At 45.8% G+C, this 20,941-nt stretch overlaps 1 protein-coding gene across 3 annotated transcripts; it reads right to left on the reverse strand.

The window, feature by feature from the left end:
• Window positions 1-2,017: 2,017 nt before the first annotated feature.
• LOC308147347 (schwannomin-interacting protein 1-like) lies at window positions 2,018-12,638 on the reverse strand. Of its 3 annotated transcripts, none has more exons than XM_080519459.1 (7): window positions 12,477-12,638; window positions 10,790-11,053; window positions 7,143-7,267; window positions 6,527-6,626; window positions 4,722-4,853; window positions 4,523-4,640; window positions 2,018-3,137 (listed from the first exon to the last, which is right to left on the reverse strand). In XM_080519459.1, the coding sequence occupies exons 2-7, from the start codon at window positions 11,051-11,053 to the stop codon at window positions 3,037-3,039; spliced, it is 840 nt and encodes a 279-aa protein (XP_080375585.1). In that variant the 5' UTR covers window positions 12,477-12,638; the 3' UTR covers window positions 2,018-3,036. The 3 variants fall into 3 exon arrangements, with proteins under 3 accessions (XP_080375585.1, XP_080375586.1, XP_080375584.1); XM_080519460.1 differs by having other exon boundaries at window positions 10,796-11,060; XM_080519458.1 differs by having other exon boundaries at window positions 10,790-11,060.
• Window positions 12,639-20,941: the final 8,303 nt, after the last annotated feature.

Consider the following 20,941-nt stretch of genomic DNA (forward strand, 5'->3'; position numbering starts at 1 on the left):
AAGAGTATAAATTGGCTGGTAGGCAAAAAAAACAACAACCCAAAAAGCAAAAACAACAACGATAACAAAAGCAAAAACAAAACGACACAAAACAAAAAACAAAAACATGATTTTGATAGCAGACAATAAGAAAACTCAGCAACAGATCTCATTGATGAGGTTTGGAAGTGTGTGTGTGTGTGTGTGTGCACCTTCATTGTGATAATCCAGGAGATAACGGTGCTGAGGAACTTCTGAACATCCTTGAAAATGTTGGACTTTTCCAGCATGAGACAAATTCCACAAACAACAAGGGACACATCTTAGACTTGGTTGTTTCCAAAGGCCTGAACATTTGTGAGGTTGTGGTGAAAGATGTGTCTGATTGTGAGCATGACCTTGTTTCATTTAAAGTCTCGATCTCAGCCGACTCAGGCGAGTCTTCAGTCAGACGTTCACTAGCATGCTGCTCTGCCTGCAGCTTCTATCAACCACCTTGTCGAGAACTACGGCTCTAAAGTTGTAAACCTCATTGATAGCATAGCGACAGTCAAAGCTAAAGTAGTGCGAGATCGGAGAAAAGCTCCATGGAGGAATAATAGACTGGTTAAGACCCGAAAGAGGCAGGTCGAGTCTCAAATTTCCACACAGCAAGTTAAATATGGTTTAATCAGTGTGTTCTATAAAAGATTGCTGGTTTTCACTCTGAAGGTCCATCACTCTGCAGGTCTTCACTCTGCTGGTCCATCACTCTGCAGGTCTTCACTCTGCTGGTCCATCACTCTGCTGGTCCATCACTCTGCTGGTCCATCACTCTGCAGGTCCTCACTCTGCAGGTCCCTCACTCTGCTGGTCCCTCACTCTGCTGGTCCATCACTCTGCAGGTCTTCACTCTGCAGGTCCTCACTCTGCAGGTCCATCACTCTGCAGGTCCCTCACTCTGCTGGTCCCTCACTCTGCTGGTCCATCACTCTGCTGGTCCATCACTCTGCTGGTCTCTCACTCTGCTGGTCCATCACTCTGCAGGTCTTCACTCTGCTGGTCCATCACTCTGCAGGTCTTCACTCTGCTGGTCCATCACTCTGCTGGTCCATCACTCTGCAGGTCCCTCACTCTGCAGGTCCCTCACTCTGCAGGTCCTCACTCTGCTGGTCCCTCACTCTGCAGGTCCTCACTCTGCTGGTCCATCACTCTGCAGGTCTTCACTCTGCTGGTCTTCACTCTGCAGGTCTTCACTCTGCTGGTCTTCACTCTGCAGGTCCCTCACTCTGCTGGTCCATCACTCTGCAGGTCTTCACTCTGCAGGTCCTCACTCTGCTGGTCCATCACTCTGCAGGTCTTCACTCTGCAGGTCTTCACTCTGCTGGTCCATCACTCTGCTGGTCCATCACTCTGCAGGTCCTCACTCTGCTGGTCCATCACTCTGCTGGTCCATCACTCTGCAGGTCCTCACTCTGCTGGTCCCTCACTCTCCTGGTCCTCACTCTGCTGGTCCATCACTCTGCAGGTCCATCACTCTGCTGGTCCATCATTCTGCTGGTCCATCACTCTGCAGGTCCTCACTCTGCTGGTCCATCACTCTGCAGGTCTATCACTCTGCTGGTCCATCACTCTGCAGGTCCATCACTCTGCAGGTCCATCACTCTGCAGGTCTATCACTCTGCAGGTCCATCACTCTGCAGGTCTATCACTCTGCTGGTCCATCACTCTGCAGGTCCTCACTCTGCTGGTCCATCACTCTGCAGGTCCATCACTCTGCAGGTCTATCACTCTGCTGGTCCATCACTCTGCAGGTCCATCACTCTGCAGGTCCCTCACTCTGCTGGTCCATCACTCTGCTGGTCTGGTACGTTAATCAGGACTGGTGAAAAATGTGCTAAAATTAAAAAAATATCCCCCAGTGCCAAAATGTGCTCTCTAGCGCCACCTAGGAACACAAACCTCCACCAAAGCCCGTCAAGAGATGAACCAAAACTCACTTGCTCAACTGAAATAAAACATAAAAGAATAAAGTTTCATAATAAAATGTCACCAAGAATGAGATGAAGACCTTTATTGTGAAAGAAGTAGGAAATATCATTACAAAAAATTACAAATTTGTATAAGCATTTTTTTTTGCTGGTAAAAAAAAATCATTTGTTAAAAATAGAAAAAGTAGACCTCATAAAAAGTTCCCTCATGAATCCATAGAACTGAGAAGAGAAGTTCCACATGAAGCCCAGCAGGGGGCGCCGTGACGCTGCAGTGTGAATCCGGAGTGAAATGAGAGAGGACGACTGCCTGGCTCTGGACCAGGGATCCAGCCTCACGGACACGGCGAAGATCAGATGGTCGTTAAGTGTTCCAGGAAGTGGCTCCCTCCGGCGCACTGAACACACTTTACTGTGAAACCATCTTTTACTTTGAAAATCTGGTGAACTAAAAAGGAAGTTTGTCCTGTCAGAGGGGGGACTGCTTCTTCTTGTTGGCTGAAGGAACAGACCAGTACAGACGAGAACATGAAATGCTTGACCTCCTGTTCGTTCAGTTTGAACAAAATTTGATTAGGATTAATTTCTAACGACACTTTAAACTCAACTCTACATGTTAATGAGCCCACTTCTTCGTACCGTTAGTGAAAACAGGCCCTGTAGCCTGCAGAACCAGACCCTGTGACTGAGCTCCTGTTTGAATGGAGAGCTCTTAAATTCTGTTGTTGTACTACCACTACTCCTACGACTACTGCTACCACCACTACTACTACTACTACCACTACTAGTAGTATCACTACAACGACTGCTAGTCAGGTTTTGTTTTCTCTATTCAGACGGATTGAAGATTCGCTCTGGAACTTGATTCCCAAAAGCTTGGCTTTGTTAGTTCACACTGTCGTCATGGAAACCAACCCCAGCTTCCCGTTCTCACTAGGAAACCTGCAGTAAGCAGGCTCTTCACCAGTTCTTCCTCCATCACAGCAGCCATGACACCTAGTGGGCGGGGCTTAGTGCAGTGTGACTGGTCCGCTGTGGTGAACACCTGCATTCAGTCTTTCCAGGTGTGTGGACGAGGAGCATGTTGTCACAGGGACGTCAGGTCCTGGACCTCCAGCAGCATGGCGTCCTGCTCCGTCCTCAGCTGGTCCCTCACCTGCAGACGTCCAACCAGCTCCGAGCTCAGGTCTGAAACAGGAAGCGATGGAATCTGATTGGCTCTCAGGACAGTCGCATACAAACCCTCCAGTATATGAACCATAACGTGAAAAACCAAACGGCCGCTCTGATTGGACAACGACCGAGGTGCTGGATGCTGGTTGGTCCGTCACTTCTGGTCTCACCCGTGTCCTGTTAGAGGTCATGAGACCCTTTAGAGGTCACGAGACCTGTTAGAGGTCATGAGACCCTTTAGAACTCATGAGACCTGTTAGAGGTCATGAGACCTTTTAGAGGTCACGAGACCCTTTAGAATTCATGAGACCTGTTAGAGGTCAAGAGACCCTTTACAGGTCAAGAGACCCTTTAGAGGTCACGAGACCTGTTGGAGGTCACGAGACCTGTTGGAGGTCACGAGACCTGTTGGAGGTCACGAGACCTGTTGGAGGTCAAGAGACCCTTTAGAGGTCAAGAGACCTGTTGGAGGTCACGAGACCCTTTAGAGGTCATGAGACCTTTTAGAGGTCACGAGACCCTTTAGAATTCATGAGACCTGTTAGAGGTCAAGAGACCCTTTACAGGTCACGAGACCCTTTAGAGGTCATGAGACCTGTTGGAGGTCACGAGACCTGTTGGAGGTCATGAGACCCTTTAAAATTCATGAGACCTGTTAGAGGTCACGAGACCTGTTGGTGGTCAAGAGACCTTTTAGCGGTCATGAGACCTGTTGGAGGTCATGGGACCCTTTAAAATTCATGAGACCTGTTAGAGGTCATGAGACCTGTTGGAGGTCATGAGACCCTTTAAAATTCATGAGACCTGTTAGAGGTCATGAGACCTGTTGGAGGTCATGAGACCATCAGGACGCCCTGCAGCCACACATAATTAAGGTCCAATGACAGTCAGAGGACTGGATGATTTTTTTGATGTTGTTCCTGACAACATGCTGCAAACAGTTCTGTAGCTCCGACGAGTGACTCCAGTCTGTATATCTACAGTCTGACTCCACTGCACAGTCACAATATACCTACAGTCTGACTCCACTGCACAGTCACAATATACCTACAGTCTGACTCCACTGCACAGTCACAATATACCTACAGTCTGACTCCACTGCACAGTCACAATATACCTACAGTCTGACTCCACCGCAGAAGCTATGAGACTGACAGTCCAGGAGATCTGCTACTTGTTGTGTTAGTTGTTGTTCTGGTAGTTGTTGTTCTGGTAGTTGTTGTTGTGGTAGGTGTTGTGGTGGTAGGTGTTGTTGTGGTAGGTGTTGTGGTGGTAGGTGTTGTGGTAGTTGTTGTTGTGGTATTTGTTGTTGTGGTAGGTGTTGTTGTGGTAGGTGTTGTTGTGGTAGGTGTTGTTGTGGTATTTGTTGTTGTGGTAGTTGTTCTAAGGAGCTGCTGTACCTTGAATGTTCTGGCTGAGAGAAGCACAAAGAGCTGTCAGGTCCTTGATGCTGTAGCTCTGGAGGTCTCCAAGGTCCAGGTGAGTCCGTGGGACGATGGTGGGGGAGCTGCCTGCAGCCTGGGGGGGGGGGGCAGTGAGGGACAGTGAGGAGACAGTGGGGGACATCGGGGGACAGGTCTATGTCCTCAGCAGGCTCACCAGAGTCCTGTTGTCGGCTCTCAGTCGGTCTCGCAGCTTCCTCAGAGTGTTTCTGAAGCCTCGGCTTCTGGATTTTTCCTGCTTGGCAGCAGCTGGAGGAACCTTCTGAACCTGAGAGGCTCCTCGCTTCGTCTGCACAGGACCACGATGAGGATGGAATGGAGATGAGAAGAGGACGAGATGAGGATGGAATGGAGATGAGAAGAGGACGAGATGAGGATGGAATGGAGATGAGAAGAGGACGAGATGAGGATGGAATGGAGATGAGAAGAGGACGAGATGAGGATGGAATGGAGATGAGAAGAGGACGAGATGAGGATGGAATGGAGATGAGAAGAGGACGAGATGAGGATGGAATGGAGATGAGAAGAGGACGAGATGAGGATGGAATGGAGATGAGAAGAGGACGAGATGAGGATGGAATGGAGATGAGAAGAGGACGAGATGAGGATGGAATGGAGATGAGAAGAGGACGAGATGAGGATGGAATGGAGATGAGAAGAGGACGAGATGAGGATGGAATGGAGATGAGGATGAGAAGAGGACGAGAGGAGGATGGAATGGAGATGAGAAGAGGACGAGATGAGGATGGAATGGAGATGAGAAGAGGACGAGATGAGGATGGAATGGAGATGAGAAGAGGACGAGATGAGGATGGAATGGAGATGAGAAGAGGACGAGATGAGGATGGAATGGAGATGAGAAGAGGACGAGATGAGGATGGAATGAAGATGAGAAGAGGATAAGGAGAGCATGAGAAGACAGGAGGATCTTCCTCCTCCACAGGCTGCATTCACACAACACCTCAAGTAAAAACGCATCGTTTTACATTTTTGTTTAAAAACAGTTTCACGTTTAAATGTTAACGTTTTGAAAACGATGTCCGTTTCCATGACAACTGGCATGAAACATTGAAAACAGGGTAGTTGGATTGTTATTACGGTGACTTTCAAAATAAAGCTACCAAGTGTGATTTGACTGTCAAGATAAAAGTACCAAGTTGGATTGTTATTATGGTGGCTGTCAAAATAAAAGTACCAAGTTGGATTTGACTGTCAAAATAAAGCTACCAATTTGGATTGTTATTACGGTAACTGTCAAAATAAAACTACCAAATTGGATTGTCAATACAGTGACTGTCAAAATAAAACCGCCAAGTTGGATTGTTATTGTGGTGACTGTCACAATAAAACAACAAAGTTGGATTGTTATTACAGTGACTGTCAAAATAAAAGTACCAAGTTGGCTCGTTATCATGGTAACTGTCAAAATAAAACTACCAAGTTGGATTGTTATTACTGTGACAATCAAGACCAGGGTCCAGGGTCCGGACCTCCTGATAGAGACCAGGGTCCACGTACCAAGTTGGATTGTCATTACAGTGACTGTCAAAATAAAACCGCCAAGTTGGATTGTTATTATGGTGACTGTCACAATAAAGCTACCAAATTGGATTGCTATTATGGTGACTGTCAAAATAAAAGTACCAAGTTGGATTTGAATGTCAAAATAAAACTACCGATTTGAATTGTTGTTACGGTAACTGTCAAAATAAAACTACCAATTTGGATTGTTATTACGGTAACTGTCAAAATAAAGCTACCAATTTGGATTGTTTTTACGGTGACTGTCAAAATAAAACTACATATTTGGATCAATATTTTTCAGTATAGAAACTGGACCAGGATCAGGAGCTGGACCAGGACCAGATCATGAAAATGGAGCTCAGAGCCGCTAAAAAAAAAAAAAAAAAAAAGAAGTAACTTTTAGTCTCCGGACCCCAAAAGCCAAAGTCCTGGACTCACGGGGTTGGCCTCCTTGGTACTGGTCTTGGCCTCGTCCTCCTCTTCCTCACTCTCGCTGTTGTTGATGAAGCAGAGCTGCAGGTTCATCTGAGTCTGCAGGCTGCAGGACGACAGGATGAAGAGCAGTGAGCAGGGACTCCAGAGAACCTGGATCTGGACCTCAGGAATCTAGAACTAGATTATCTTTCATTACAACTCAAGACATGTCTGTACAAAAGCTTCTGAGGAACTTGTCTCTCCTGGTCCACCTGCAGTACCCTCGGGACCCACTAGAGGGGGCCCCCCACCACCACCTGCAGTACATTCAGCACCCACCAGGGGGCCTCGGACCACTTTAACACTCTGCTGTTCATTTCTACCTGGAAGTCTTCAGATTGTTTTTGAGGTAAAGGACACACACACACACACACACACACACACACACACACACACACACACACACACACACACACACACACACACACACACACACACACAGACAGACAGACAGACAGACAGACAGACAGACAGACAGACAGACAGACAGACAGACAGACAGACAGACAGACAGACAGACAGACAGACAGACAGACAGACAGACAGACAGGGAGGGGTGGGTGGGTGGGTGTGTCTGTACCGGGAGGTGAGCGCCAGCACGTGGCTGTTACAGGCCTCGTCTCCGTCCTGCCAGCTCTCGGACCTCCTCCCTCTGTCCTCCACTCGGCTCAGCGGGACGGCACGTCTGTCCAGAGACGCTCCGCCCTGAAGGACACATCACAACGTCATGTCCTCTCCACGAGGAGACACTGAGGATTCTAATCTGGTTCAGACCAGTTCAGATTATTAGACCAGTTCACACCAGTTTAGATTAGTCAAAACCAGTTCAGACTAGTCCAGACCAGATTGGATTAGTCCAGACCATGTCAGATTAGTTCACAACAGTTCCGATTAGTTAACACCACTTCAGATTAGTTCATACCAGTTCAGATTAGTCCAGACCAGTTCAGATTAGTCCAGACCAGTTCAGATTAGTTCACAGCAGTTCAGATTAGTCCAGACCAGTTCAGATTAGTCCAGACCACTTCAGATTAGTCCAGACCACGTCAGACTAGTACACAGCAGTTCAGATTAGTCCAGACCACTTCAGATTAGTCCAGACCAGTTCAGATTAGTTCACACCAGTTCAGATTAGTCCACAGCAGTTCAGATTAGTCCAGACCACTTCAGATTAGTCCAGACCACTTCAGATTAGTCCACACCACTTCAGATTAGTCCAGACCAGTTCAGATTAGTCCACACCACTTCAGATTAGTCCAGACCAGTTCAGATTAGTTCACACCACTTCAGATTAGTTCAGACCACTTCAGATTAGTTCACACCACTTCAGATTAGTCCACACCAGTTCAGATTAGTCCAGAGGAGTGGTGCTCCAATCGATCAGCCCCTGATAATTATCGGCCGATCTCCGTGGAAAACACGTGATCGGCGTTGCCTATCAGCCTGCCGGGAGCCTCGGGGCTCAGTCTGTTGAGGTTTTTAAATAAAGGTTAAAAACTCACCCTTTTAACCAGGCTTTTAACTGATTTTATATATGTGCATGTTTTTATATATTTATGGATATATGTTTATGTATTTTATCAATGTATTTATGTACTTTTATCTATTTTAGATCATTATCTAACTTTCTACTTTTATTAGGTTATTAACTGAATTTGTATGAGTAGAGTGGTTCCTCTACGTCTGTGGGGTGGCGCCCCCTCTGGTTAGAAGTGGTGCCGCCCCCAGTGTGGACGGCCCTTTCCTCACCTCAGTCCTCGGTGTCCTGCCATGTCTCCATATCACCAGGCATGTCTTCACTTAATGTGTGTCTGCATGTGTGTGTGTGTTTGTTCATTTGCTTTTTATTCATCTATTTTATCTTTGCACTGTTTGTAATTCTTGCTAAAATACTTTGTGTTACTTCACTGTATAAAAAAGTGCTATGTAAATAAAGATTGATTTGACTTGATTTGAAAACAAACCCCGCCCCCTTTTACTTCACACTGCACAGACTGCAAACAACAACACACATGTCGACCGTGTGGAACGTTAAGGTCTGTGAGAGTGATGCAAAGTTAAAACTACCTGGCGGGGGGGGGCACATGTTACAAGGCTCCACCACAGTGTACTGACGTAGCCCAGCCAGAGCTCCACCACAGTGGACTGACATAGCCCTGCTTCCACACAGTGCACTGACGTAGCCCAGCCAGAGCTCCACCACAGTGTACTGATGCAGCCCAGCCAGAGCTCCACACAGTGTACTGACGTAGCCCCGCCAGAGCTCCACACAGTGTACTGACGTAGCCCCGCCAGAGCTCCACCACAGTGTACTGATGTAGCCCCGCCAGAGCTCCACACAGTGCACTGACATAGCCCCGCCAGAGCTCCACACAGTGTACTGATGTAGCCCAGCCAGAGCTCCACACAGTGTACTGATGCAGCCCAGCCAGAGCTCCACACAGTGTACTGACGTAGCCCCGCCAGAGCTCCACACAGTGTACTGACGTAGCCCCGCCAGAGCTCCACCACAGTGTACTGATGTAGCCCAGCCAGAGCTCCACACAGTGCACTGACATAGCCCCGCCAGAGCTCCACACAGTGTACTGATGTAGCCCAGCCAGAGCTCCACACAGTGTACTGACGTAGCCCCGCCAGAGCTCCACACAGTGTACTGATGTAGCCCAGCCAGAGCTCCACACAGTGTACTGACGTAGCCCCGCCAGAGCTCCACCACAGTGTACTGATGTAGCCCAGCCAGAGCTCCACACAGTGCACTGACAGAGCCCCACCAGAGCTCCACACAGTGTACTGACGTAGCCCCACCAGAGCTGATTTATGGAGCAATCTTGAGTTTAACAGTCACTGGATTGATGCAAATTTCGACATTTATTTTGTGAATGAGAAGAAAAGCGTCAAGTTGTTTTGTTTCTTTAACAATATTTGAGCGCGGCAGTGTTGAGACATATTGCCTTTTATTTCTTAGATTGTTTTGCACTATTTAGCCTGTTGGCGCTTTAATATTTTCAATCTGTTAAAGACTGCGTTACTGATAGGAGGTCATCTGACGTGTTTTTCACTTTACAAGGTTTCTGTATTTTTTCACTTGGAAAAGTAAAAACATCCTTTTGTCTAAATTCAGATGATTTTATGTTCCTTTTATCCAAATCATCTAGCCAATGGCACTCATCATAACTAAATTGAAAAGTTTACAGTCAATTTCATGTGATCGACGATCAGCAGCAGAAGACCTGATCGGAGCATCCCTAGTCCACACCAGTTCAGATTAGTCCACACCAGTTCAGATTAGTCCACACCAGTTCAGATTAGTCCACACCAGTTCAGATTAGTCCACACCAGTTCAGATTAGTCCACACCAGTTCAGATTAGTTCACACCAGTTCAGATTAGTTCACACCACTTCAGATTAGTCCACACCACTTCAGATTAGTTCACACCACTTCAGATTAGTCCAGACCAGTTCAGATTAGTTCATACCAGTTCAGATTAGTCCACACCAGTTCAGATTAGTTCACACCAGTTCAGATTAGTCCAGACCAGTTCAGATTAGTTCATACCAGTTCAGATTAGTCCACACCACTTCAGATTAGTTCACACCACTTCAGATTAGTCCACACCAGTTCAGATTAGTCCACACCACTTCAGATTAGTCCACACCAGGTCGGATTAGTCCGCACCAGTTCAGATTAGTCCACACCAGTTCAGATTAGTCCACACCACTTCAGATTAGTCCACACCAGTTCAGATTAGTCCACACCACTTCAGATTAGTCCGCACCAGGTCGGATTAGTCCGCACCAGGTCGGATTAGTCCGCACCAGTTCGGATTAGTCCACACCAGTTCGGATTAGTTCACACCAGTTCGGATTAGTTCACACCAGTTCGGATTAGTTCACACCAGTTTAGATTAGTCCACACCAGTTCGGATTAGTTCACACCAGTTCGGATTAGTCCGCACCAGTTTGGATTAGTTCACACCAGTTTGGATTAGTTCACACCAGTTTAGATTAGTTCACACCAGTTTAGATTAGTTCACACCAGTTCAGATTAGTTCAGACCATGTCAGATTAGTTCACACCATGTCAGATTAGTTCACACCAGTTCAGATTAGTTCACAACAGTTCAGATTAGTTCACAACAGTTCAGATTAGTTCACAACAGTTCAGATTAGTTCACAACAGTTCAGATTAGTCCAGACCACTTCAGATTAGTTAAAGTGACAATTTGACCTTCACCATCTTCTCCTTCTTCTCCTCCTCCTGCCTCTCCAGCTCCGCGATGCGCAGACTCAGCGCCTCCCAATGCATGATGGGAAGGCCCAGGTTGTCCTCGCCGTAGCCCTCCTGCCAGACAAGCTCCGCCCCCTCGCGGTCTTCATCCTCCTCCTCCTCCTCATTGTCGGCGTCGCCCTCATCGCTTCTGGTGTCGTCGTCCGCCTCGTTACTCTCCTTCTCCTCCCACTGCTGCATCTGTCGCTCCTTCTCTCCCTCCATCTGCAGACTGCAGGATCATCATCATCATCCTCACCATGGTCATCATCACAATAATCCTCAACCTCTTCATCACCACTTGCTGGTGGTTGTGGGTGTGACTAGTTCTACGTTTACACCCAGGATCTAGAATTGTAGTTCTTGGATTTCACCCCAGGATCTAGGATTCTGTTTCTAGGATTCTGGTTCAAGGGTTCCCCCCAGGATCTATGATTCCATTCCCCCCAGGATCTATGATTCCCCCCGGATCTATGATTCCCTCCAGGATCTAGAATTCCGCCCAGGATCTAGGATTCCCCCCAGGATCTATGACTCCCCCCAGGATCTATGATTCCCCCCAGGATCTAGGATTCTGTTTCTAGGATTCTCGTTCAAGGATTCCCCCCAGGATCTATGACTCCCTCCAGGATCTATGATTCCACCCAGGATCTATGACTCCCCCCAGGATCTAGGATTCCACCCAGGATCTATGATTCCACCCAGGATCTATGATTCCACCCAGGATCTATGACTCCCCCCAGGATCTAGGATTCCACCCAGGATCTATGATTCCCCGCAGGATCTATGATTCCGCCCAGGATCTATGATTCCCCCCAGGATCTATGATTCCCGGCAGGATCTACGATTCCACCACAAGATCTACGTTTCATCCACAGATCTAGAATTCTAGTTCAAAGATGCATGTAGAGGATTGAGCATTGTAGTTCTAGGATCCTACTTCTAGGATTCCAACGTTTTATATTTTAGTTTCCTCAACGTTGCCCCCGTTGGTTTGTTGACAGGAAACCCTCGGCCTCCATCACCTCCATCACCTCCATCAACTGGTTTTCTCTTCACAGTTGAAACTTGTCAGGGTTTTGCTCACACACACTCTCTCTGCAGCTCACACACACTATCTGCACCTCACACACACACACTCTCTGCAGCTCACACACACACACTCTCTGCACCTCACACACACACTATCTGCACCTCACACACACACACACACACACACACACACACACACACACACACACACACACACACACACACACACACACACACACACACACACACACACTCTCTGCACCTCACACACACATACACTCTCTGCAGCTCACACACACTATCTGCACCTCACACACACACACTCTCTGCACCTCACACACACTCTCTGCAGCTCACACACACACACACACTCTCTGCAGCTCACACACACACACACTCTCTGCAGCTCACAATTGTGATTGCATATGGTAATCGCAACATGTGTATGTATGTACTGTTCGATTATGGAAAAAGTGTGTGTGTGTGTGTGTGTGTGTGTGTGTGTGTGTGTGTGTGTGTGTGTGTGTGTGTGTGTGTGTGTGTGTGTGTGTGTGTGTGTGTGTGTTTTAAAACAGATTGAAAGAGTTTCAGACTCCAGCAGCTCACGGTGACTCACTCTCTCTCGGCCCGGGGGAAACTCCTCTAACTCCGCTCGGAGTTCCGTGGAACTTTCCTGGGGTTGCGCCACATCGCGAGTCGGGAGCTCCTGGTCCAGGTCCTCCCGGGCCTGCTAGTCCTGGTCCAGGTCCTCCGTCTCCTCCCGGGTCTACTCCTCCTGATTCAGCTCCTCCTGGGTTCGAACAAAAAAAAAAAAAAAAAAAACTCCCTCCAGAGGAATTCACGCAGGAAACACCAGCACGTACACGTCCTGTCTCTGCCTTCAAAATAAAAGTGTAATTGTGGCTTACCGGAACGACAACCCCTCACAGAATGTGGTTGAAATTTCATGTAGAACCCGAGGCTCCGTTTCCTTGCCGACACACACACACACACACACACACACACACACACACACACACACACACACACACACACGCAACAGAGAAGAATGAGCTCTAAACATTAGCACAGGGAGAACACGGACATTCTCGTGGACAGACCACCAAATTGGATTGTCATTACAGTGACTGTCAAAATAAAACTACCAAATTGAATTGTCATTACAGTGACTGTCAAAATAAAACTACCAAATTGGATTGTCAATACAGTGACTGTCAAAATAAAACCGCCAAGTTGGATTGTTATTGTGGTGACTGTCACAATAAAACAACAAAGTTGGATTGTTATTACAGTGACTGTCAAAATAAAAGTACCAAGTTGGCTCGTTATCATGGTAACTGTCAAAATAAAACTACCAAGTTGGATTGTTATTACTGTGACAATCAAGACCAGGGTCCAGGGTCCGGACCTCCTGATAGAGACCAGGGTCCACGTACCAAGTTGGATTGTCATTACAGTGACTGTCAAAATAAAACTGCCAAGTTGGATTGTTATTATGGTGACTGTCACAATAAAGCTACCAAATTGGATTGTTATTATGGTGACTGTCAAAATAAAAGTACCAAGTTGGATTTGAATGTCAAAATAAAACTACCGATTTGAATTGTTGTTACGGTAACTGTCAAAATAAAGCTACCAATTTGGATTGTTATTACGGTAACTGTCAAAATAAAGCTACCAATTTGGATTGTTTTTACGGTGACTGTCAAAATAAAACTACCAATTTGCATTAATATTTTTCAGTATAGAAACTGGACCAGGATCAGGAGCTGGACCAGGGCCAGATCATGAAAATGAAGCTCAGAGCCACTAAAAAAAAAAAGAAGTAACTTTTAGTCTCCGGACCCCAAAAGCCAAAGTCCTGGACTCACGGGGTTGGCCTCCTTGGTACTGGTCTTGGCCTCGTCCTCCTCTTCCTCACTCTCGCTGTTGTTGATGAAGCAGAGCTGCAGGTTCATCTGAGTCTGCAGGCTGCAGGACGACAGGATGAAGAGCAGTGAGCAGGGACTCCAGAGAACCTGGATCTGGACCTCAGGAATCTAGAACTAGATTATCTTTCATGACAACTCAAGACATGTCTGTACAAAAGCTTCTGAGGAACTTGTCTCTCCTGGTCCACCTGCAGTACCCTCGGGACCCACTAAAGCCCCCCCCCCCCCACACACACACACCACCACCCCCACCTGCAGTACATTCAGCACCCACCAGGGGGCCTCGGACCACTTTAACAATCACTGCTGTTCATTTCTACCTGGAAGTCCAAATTGGATTGTTATTGTGGTGACTGTCAAAATAAAAGTACCAAGTTGGATTGTTAATGTGGTGACTGTCAAAATAAGACTACCAAGTTGGATATACCTCCTGATTGAGACCAGGGTCCAGACCTCCTGATAGAACCAAAACAAGAACCAAGACCTCTTCTGAACCCTCAGAATTAAATCTTCAAACGACTTCCTGTTTCCTCAACAATGCAATTCATTAATTCCCAGATAAAAGCTACCACTAACTATGAACTCCAAAGCTTTGCTTTCATTCCTTCCTTCTTTTCCTCTTTAATCCAGTGTTTTGAGGTTTTGTTTTCTGTTTTCCTGTAGTGACAGAGTTTGTGCAGCAGGGGACAGCAAACCTGCGCATCCCCAATTTAGCTTTCATCAACGCAAGAGGAATGAGGCTGATGTTTCTGTTCAGAATGAGAGAGAAACTCTATGGATCCTTTCAGATGATTCTTTTGCTCCTCTTAATGTGACTTACTTCATAAAGTCCTGGGACTCTTAATTTGATCTGACGCACCAAAATATCACAATGAAAACAAAAGTCTGCTGCTCTGTGATTCATGAGAAACTGGCTCAGGCCCCTCCCACTGGCCCAGGCCCCTCCCACTGGCTCAGGCCCCTCCCACTGGCTCCGGCCCCTCCTACTGGCCCAGGCCCCTCCCACTGGCTCAGGCCCCTCCCACTGGCCCAGGCCCCTCCCACTGACCCAGGCCCCTCCCACTGGCTCAGGCCCCTCCCACTGGCTCAAGCCCCTCCCACTGGCTCAGGCCCCTCCCACTGGTTCAAGCCCCTCCCACTGGCCTAGGCTACACCCAATTTGAACAAAGTTTAGTTTTAAGGGATTCATCTAGATTATTATGTTTTTATATCAAGCATTTAAAATTGGAAGCAGAGACTAGTGCTCACATAGATGTGTGTGTGTGTGTGTGTCTGTGTGTGTGTGTGTGTGTGTGTGCGTGTGTGTGTGTGAGGGATTTTTATTATGGATAGATGATGGGTGGATGATTAATGGATGTATAGATGTATGAATGGATGATGGAGGGATGATAGATGGATGCATGGATGTATGAATGGATGATGGATGGATGATGGAGGGATGATAGATGGCTGTATGAATGGATGATGGATGGATAATGAGGGATGATGGATAGATAATGGAGGGATGATAGATGGATGTATGGATGGATGATGGAGGGATGATAGATGGATGCATGGATGTATGAATGGATGATGGATGGATGATGGAGGGATGATAGATGGCTGTACGAATGGATGATGGATGGATAATGAGGGATGATGGATAGATGATGGAGGGATGATAGATGGATGTATAGATGGATGATGGAGGGATAATAAATGGATGCATGGATGGATGATAGATGGATGATGGAGGGATGATAGATGGATGCATGGATGCTGGATGATTAAAGTTAAATATAGACATTCAATAATCAGAAAATCAACTTTTATTAAAAAAACATACTATGTTAAACCTGAAATTTGAGACAGAGAGAGAGCGTGAGAGAGAGAGAGAGAGCGAGAGAGAGAGAGAGAGAGAGAGAGAGAGCGAGAGAGAGAGGTGACGCTGCTCTCCGTTACGTTACTTCCGGAGGAGTGACTGTGTTCCAGTCTCCGGTGTAACGTAAACGGAGGAGAGTCTTTCCTCCTGCTGCTCTGCGCTTCTCCTCCTTCTTCACTGCTTCTTTATCCTCCTCCTCCTCCCTCCTCTTCCTCACGCTCTCAGCCGCTCCTGTCATCCGTCGGAGGGATTCTGTCACGCGCATCCGAACCGGTCCGGACCTCGTTTGGCCACCGTCAGCGGGTAGGGCCTGTTTACACCCCCCCGTCCTCCTCCCCTCCTCTCCTCTCCCCCTCTCCCCCTCTCCTCCTCTCCTCCTCTCCTCCTCCCCTCCTCCCTTTAACCCCGCATGTGATGAAGGACTGATGAACACTGATGATGGAAGATTTTATTGTTCTGCTCCGTCTCCATCTGCCCCGCTGCGCGCGCACTCAGGCAGGTGAAACGTGCGTAAAGGAGGTTGCGTGCGTGTGTGTGTGTGTGTGTGTGGGGGGGGGGGGGAGGGGGGGGGGGGTGTATTGGCAGTGCAGAGGAATCCCCAGTGTACACAGCCAGCCTGTGCGCTCTGGTGATGGCACAATGGAGTCACTCCTCTGTTCTTCATCCTGCTTCACCTGATGGTTCGTGGGGGGTGGGGTGGGGGGGCGGGAGTATTCACACAGTAGGGAGGGAAAAAAACAAAACAAAAAAAAAAACGCAATCAGCTGCAACTCATAACAGGAGCGAGAAGCCATGTTTGCAGCTCTGATGCTTCCAGATGCTTCCAGATGCTCAGCTGAGAGCAGGTTTGGATCAAAATGGCTCACGGAGCTTCCATGTTGTGGCACGGTGTTCCAGCGTGCTGAGTAAGGAGTCGTGCTTGCAGCTCGCAGGGAGACGCCGGCGTGCTCACCTCCGAGGTGATGCAACGAAGCAGCTCCTGGAGGAAAACATGGGTGACACGGAACAGGCAGTTCCCTCAGCACGCCTCCTGGGGGGGGAGGAGGGGGGGGGGGGGGGGGGGGGGGGGGTGAACCAGCTCACAGTCAGCGCTGATGGCCGTCGCTCTTCTTCCCTCCAGACTGAAACCTTCTCACATCTACCTGCTGGCTTCACCTGGTCCACATCCCAGCATGCTTTGCACTGTGATGTGTCAGGATCAATCCCATGATGCTTTGCACTGTGACGTGTGCCTGTGTTTCCACATCTGGCTTGAGCAGGACGTATTGAAGCTGACGAACGTAACAGCTACCAAACTGAACGTTACATCCATATGAAGAACTTTAAAAGGCCAAATCCACTTCCTATAAAGGTACTAACCCCAACCCTACCCTTAACACCACACCTGGAACGACGCCCCAGATGTGTAGACAATGTGTCCTCTCTCTCCCTGGCTTGTTCCAGGTTTTAAAAAGTGTGTTGCTCCAACCAGTCAATCAGAAATCAAACCCTATATAGTGTCATCCGGGGTTTAGCCAATCACAATCACGGTAGGCTCCTCCCCCTTTGACTCCTCCCACAACGAGGCAGCTCTGCTTTGGCACATGGCACCACGAGAGGAAATACTTCCTCCTTTTCCCATAGGTGGGCGTGTGTGGGCGGAGCCAGTCCAGCTCACACAGACACAGCAGATTGTGAATGCAGCTCCTAGGATTCAATATTCTAATGGAGGAAAATCAAGGAGGAGCTGGAAACTTTGAATACAAGGAGGGTTCTGGACCGACCAGACCAGCAGGAGGAAGTGAAGATAGATGACATGAGAACTTTAAAGTGTTTTAGTAGTTTGACGGCTCATCATCTCAGATCAGACCAGTCTGGAAGAGCCGCCGCCATTTTTACCAGACGACTGTCGGCAAAGGTTGAAGCGGTGGGAAACAATCCAATGTGTTGTTTACATCTGACTCAGGCCTGTTTAGGTCCAGGTGTTTGATGACGTCACTTCAGTGGGATTGTAATGAGATTACTTGTGGTCCTGAAGGGAGGCCACTGCAGGATCAGCAACTGAGGCGTGAGCTCACCAGATAGAACCAGTAGTATCTACAGACGCACCAATGCCAGTGGCAGGTATAAGGTCTGTTTCTGCATGGAGTACTCCTACTCATACTCCTCCTCCTCCTCCTCCTACTTGCACTCCTACTCCTACTTAAAGAAAGCTCCATACAACTGATACAACTGAGTGAGTATTACGTGGCACCATCCGTCTGCAGTGAAAGCAGCAGGTATGAAAGAGGATGAGCGATGGTGTCGTGGTGGAGATTCTTTGCCATGTATCAGAATGCCATGCTACATGCTAGATGCTACATGCTATAGAGTTTCAGACTCACACACCAGCGATGCTACTTGAACATAATCATGATTACAGTGACTGATCACCAGCAGCTCGGTCTCCAGTCTGCAGTACTGTAACGCAGAGCGGAGAGAGACGCTATACACTGTGCTATGCTTTACACTATGCACTGCGCTACGCTCTACGCCATGCGTTCTGGAGCCTTCAACACATTGGATGTGATGCAGCATTGACATTGCGTATAGACTACCAATCAGGCTTTAATGAGTTCTTCGTATCTGCAAGTAACTAAATGTTAGTACTTGTACTCTTAATTTAAGGGTGGGTAGCGATGCATCTCTATTAGTAACAATAGTACGATAAAAACATGAGTGTAATGTTGGCAGAGGCAGCAGATGTGTTCATACAGTCCGACCACATATATGGGAAGAAATCCTTCCAGTGCTACGCTAACAAAGCTAACTCCAGTATGGCAACAACACTGATTGTTCATCCAGCCAGTCGCAATATCTTCATCTGTTCATGGAGCTTCACTTCTTAAGACCAGAAACATATGATAACGTAACCCTCACCAAAGAGCTAATGCTGCTGGCCCTGCTGCTCGCAGAAAAGCATTAGCAAGAGCTGGCACCACCAGGTAGCATCATCAGCTAGTATCATCAGGTAGCATCATCAGGTAGCATCATCAGCTAGCATCACTAGGTAGCATCACCAGGTAGCATCACCAGGTAGCATCACCAGCTAGCACCACCAGGTAGCATCACCAGGTAGCATCACCAGATATCATCACCAGGTAGCATCATCAGGTAGCATCACCAGGTAGCATCACCAGCTAGCACCACCAGGTAGCATCACCAGGTAGCATCACCAGATATCATCACCAGATATCATCACCAGGTAGCATCATCAGGTAGCATCACCAGGTAGCATCATCAGCTAGCATCACCAGGTAGCATCATCAGCTAGTATCACCAGGTAGCATCACCAGGTAGCATCACCAGCTAGCATCACCAGGTAGCATCATCAGCTAGCATCACCGGGTAGCATCACAAGGTAGCATCACCAGGTAGCATCACCAGGTAGCATCACCAGGTAGCATCACCAGGTAGCATCACCAGATAGCATCATCAGCTAGCATCACCAGGTAGCATCATCAGGTAGCATCACCAGGTAGCATCACCAGGTAGCATCATCAGCTAGCATCACCAGGTTTGATTCCCATCTCTGCCTGCCTACATGCCGAACCCCAAACTGCCTTGGTGAATGAGTGAGAGAGCGGTTGATGGTGGTTGGAAGATGGTTGGATGATGGATTGATAACGGATGTATGGACAGGTGAAAGATGAATGAATGATTTATGGATGATGGATAGAGCCAATCGAGCCACTCTGGATCCACGCTGGAGCCTCGTGTGACTGTGGAGCTTTCACAATATCTCATTTTATGTACGTGCCACCGATTTTCAGAAAATATCTCTGGGATAAAAACAGGTGAAGCTGAAGCAGCCAGACGAGCTGGGCGTGTAACTGCTCAAATAAATTAATAATACAGAATCAATTAAACTCAACTGAATCAATCAAACATGCTAGAATAGTTCAGGAAAACATAAAAAGAGAAGAAATAAAGAAAGGGGGAAAAGCAGCCTGTAAAGCTAAAACTGTAGCAGCTATCTTTGCCTAGCAGTAGAAAATGCATAGCAGCTATAAATAGCTTTAAATAACTTTAAAACAGTTTAGATAGCTATACATAGCTATAAATGACTATGGATCCTTTAAATAGCTTGAATATCTTTAAATAGCCATTGATATCTAAACATGGCTTTAAATAACTTAACATAGCTATAAATAACTATAAATACTTTAAATATATTAAATATCTATAAATACTTTAAATAGCTTAAAATAATTTAAAATAGCTTTAAATAACCTTTAATAGCTTTAAATAGCTATAAATAATTTTGAATAACTTTACCTATACATATCTATAAAATCTTTCAATTGCTATAAATAGAATTAAATATCTTTAAATAGCTATAAATAACTTTAAATAACTTTACATAGATCTGAATAACTTTAAATAGCTATAAATACATATAAATAACTATATTAGAACTTTAGTATTAATAACTCTAAACAACTGTAAAAATATTTCCATAGATATAAATTTAAATAGCTATAAATAACTTTAAATAGCTGTAAATAACTTTAAATAGCTGTAAATAACTTTAAATAGCTGTAAATAGGTATAAATAACTGTAAATAACTGTAAATAGCTATAAATAGCTATAAATAACTATAAATAACTCTAAATAACTGTAAAAACATTTGTCATAGATATAACTTTAAATAGCTATAATTATATATAAATAGCTATAAATAGCTATAAATAACTGTAACTAGCTTTAAATAGGTATAAATAATATAAATAATGCTGCATTGATATACATAGCTATAAATAACATTAAATAACTTTATATAGCTTTATATAGTTATAAATAGCTATTGATCTTTGTAAATAGCTTTAAATAGCTTTAAATAGGTATAAATAGATATTAATAACTACATAGATATATAACTACAAATATATATATATATAAATAACTTTAAGAATAAATATCTCTAAATAACTTTAAATAACTTTACATAGATATAACTTTAAATATCTTTAAATAGCTACGGATAAACAACTTTACATAGATATAAATAACTTTAAATAAGTATAAATAGCTCTAAATAACTGTAAATAAATTTCCATAGATGTAACTTTAACTAGCTATAATTACATATAAATAGCTCTAAACAGCTCTAAACAACTGCAAATAGCTATAAATAGATGTAATTACCTCCAAATAGATATAAATTACTTTATTTTTTAAAACTTTTTTATTGGGTCACACATTTTCTGCACAATATATATATATATATATATATATATATATATATATATATATATATATATATATAT

Source organism: Blennius ocellaris, assembly GCF_963422515.1.
Source record: "Blennius ocellaris genome assembly, chromosome: 23".
Lineage (NCBI taxonomy): Eukaryota > Metazoa > Chordata > Actinopteri > Blenniiformes > Blenniidae > Blennius > Blennius ocellaris.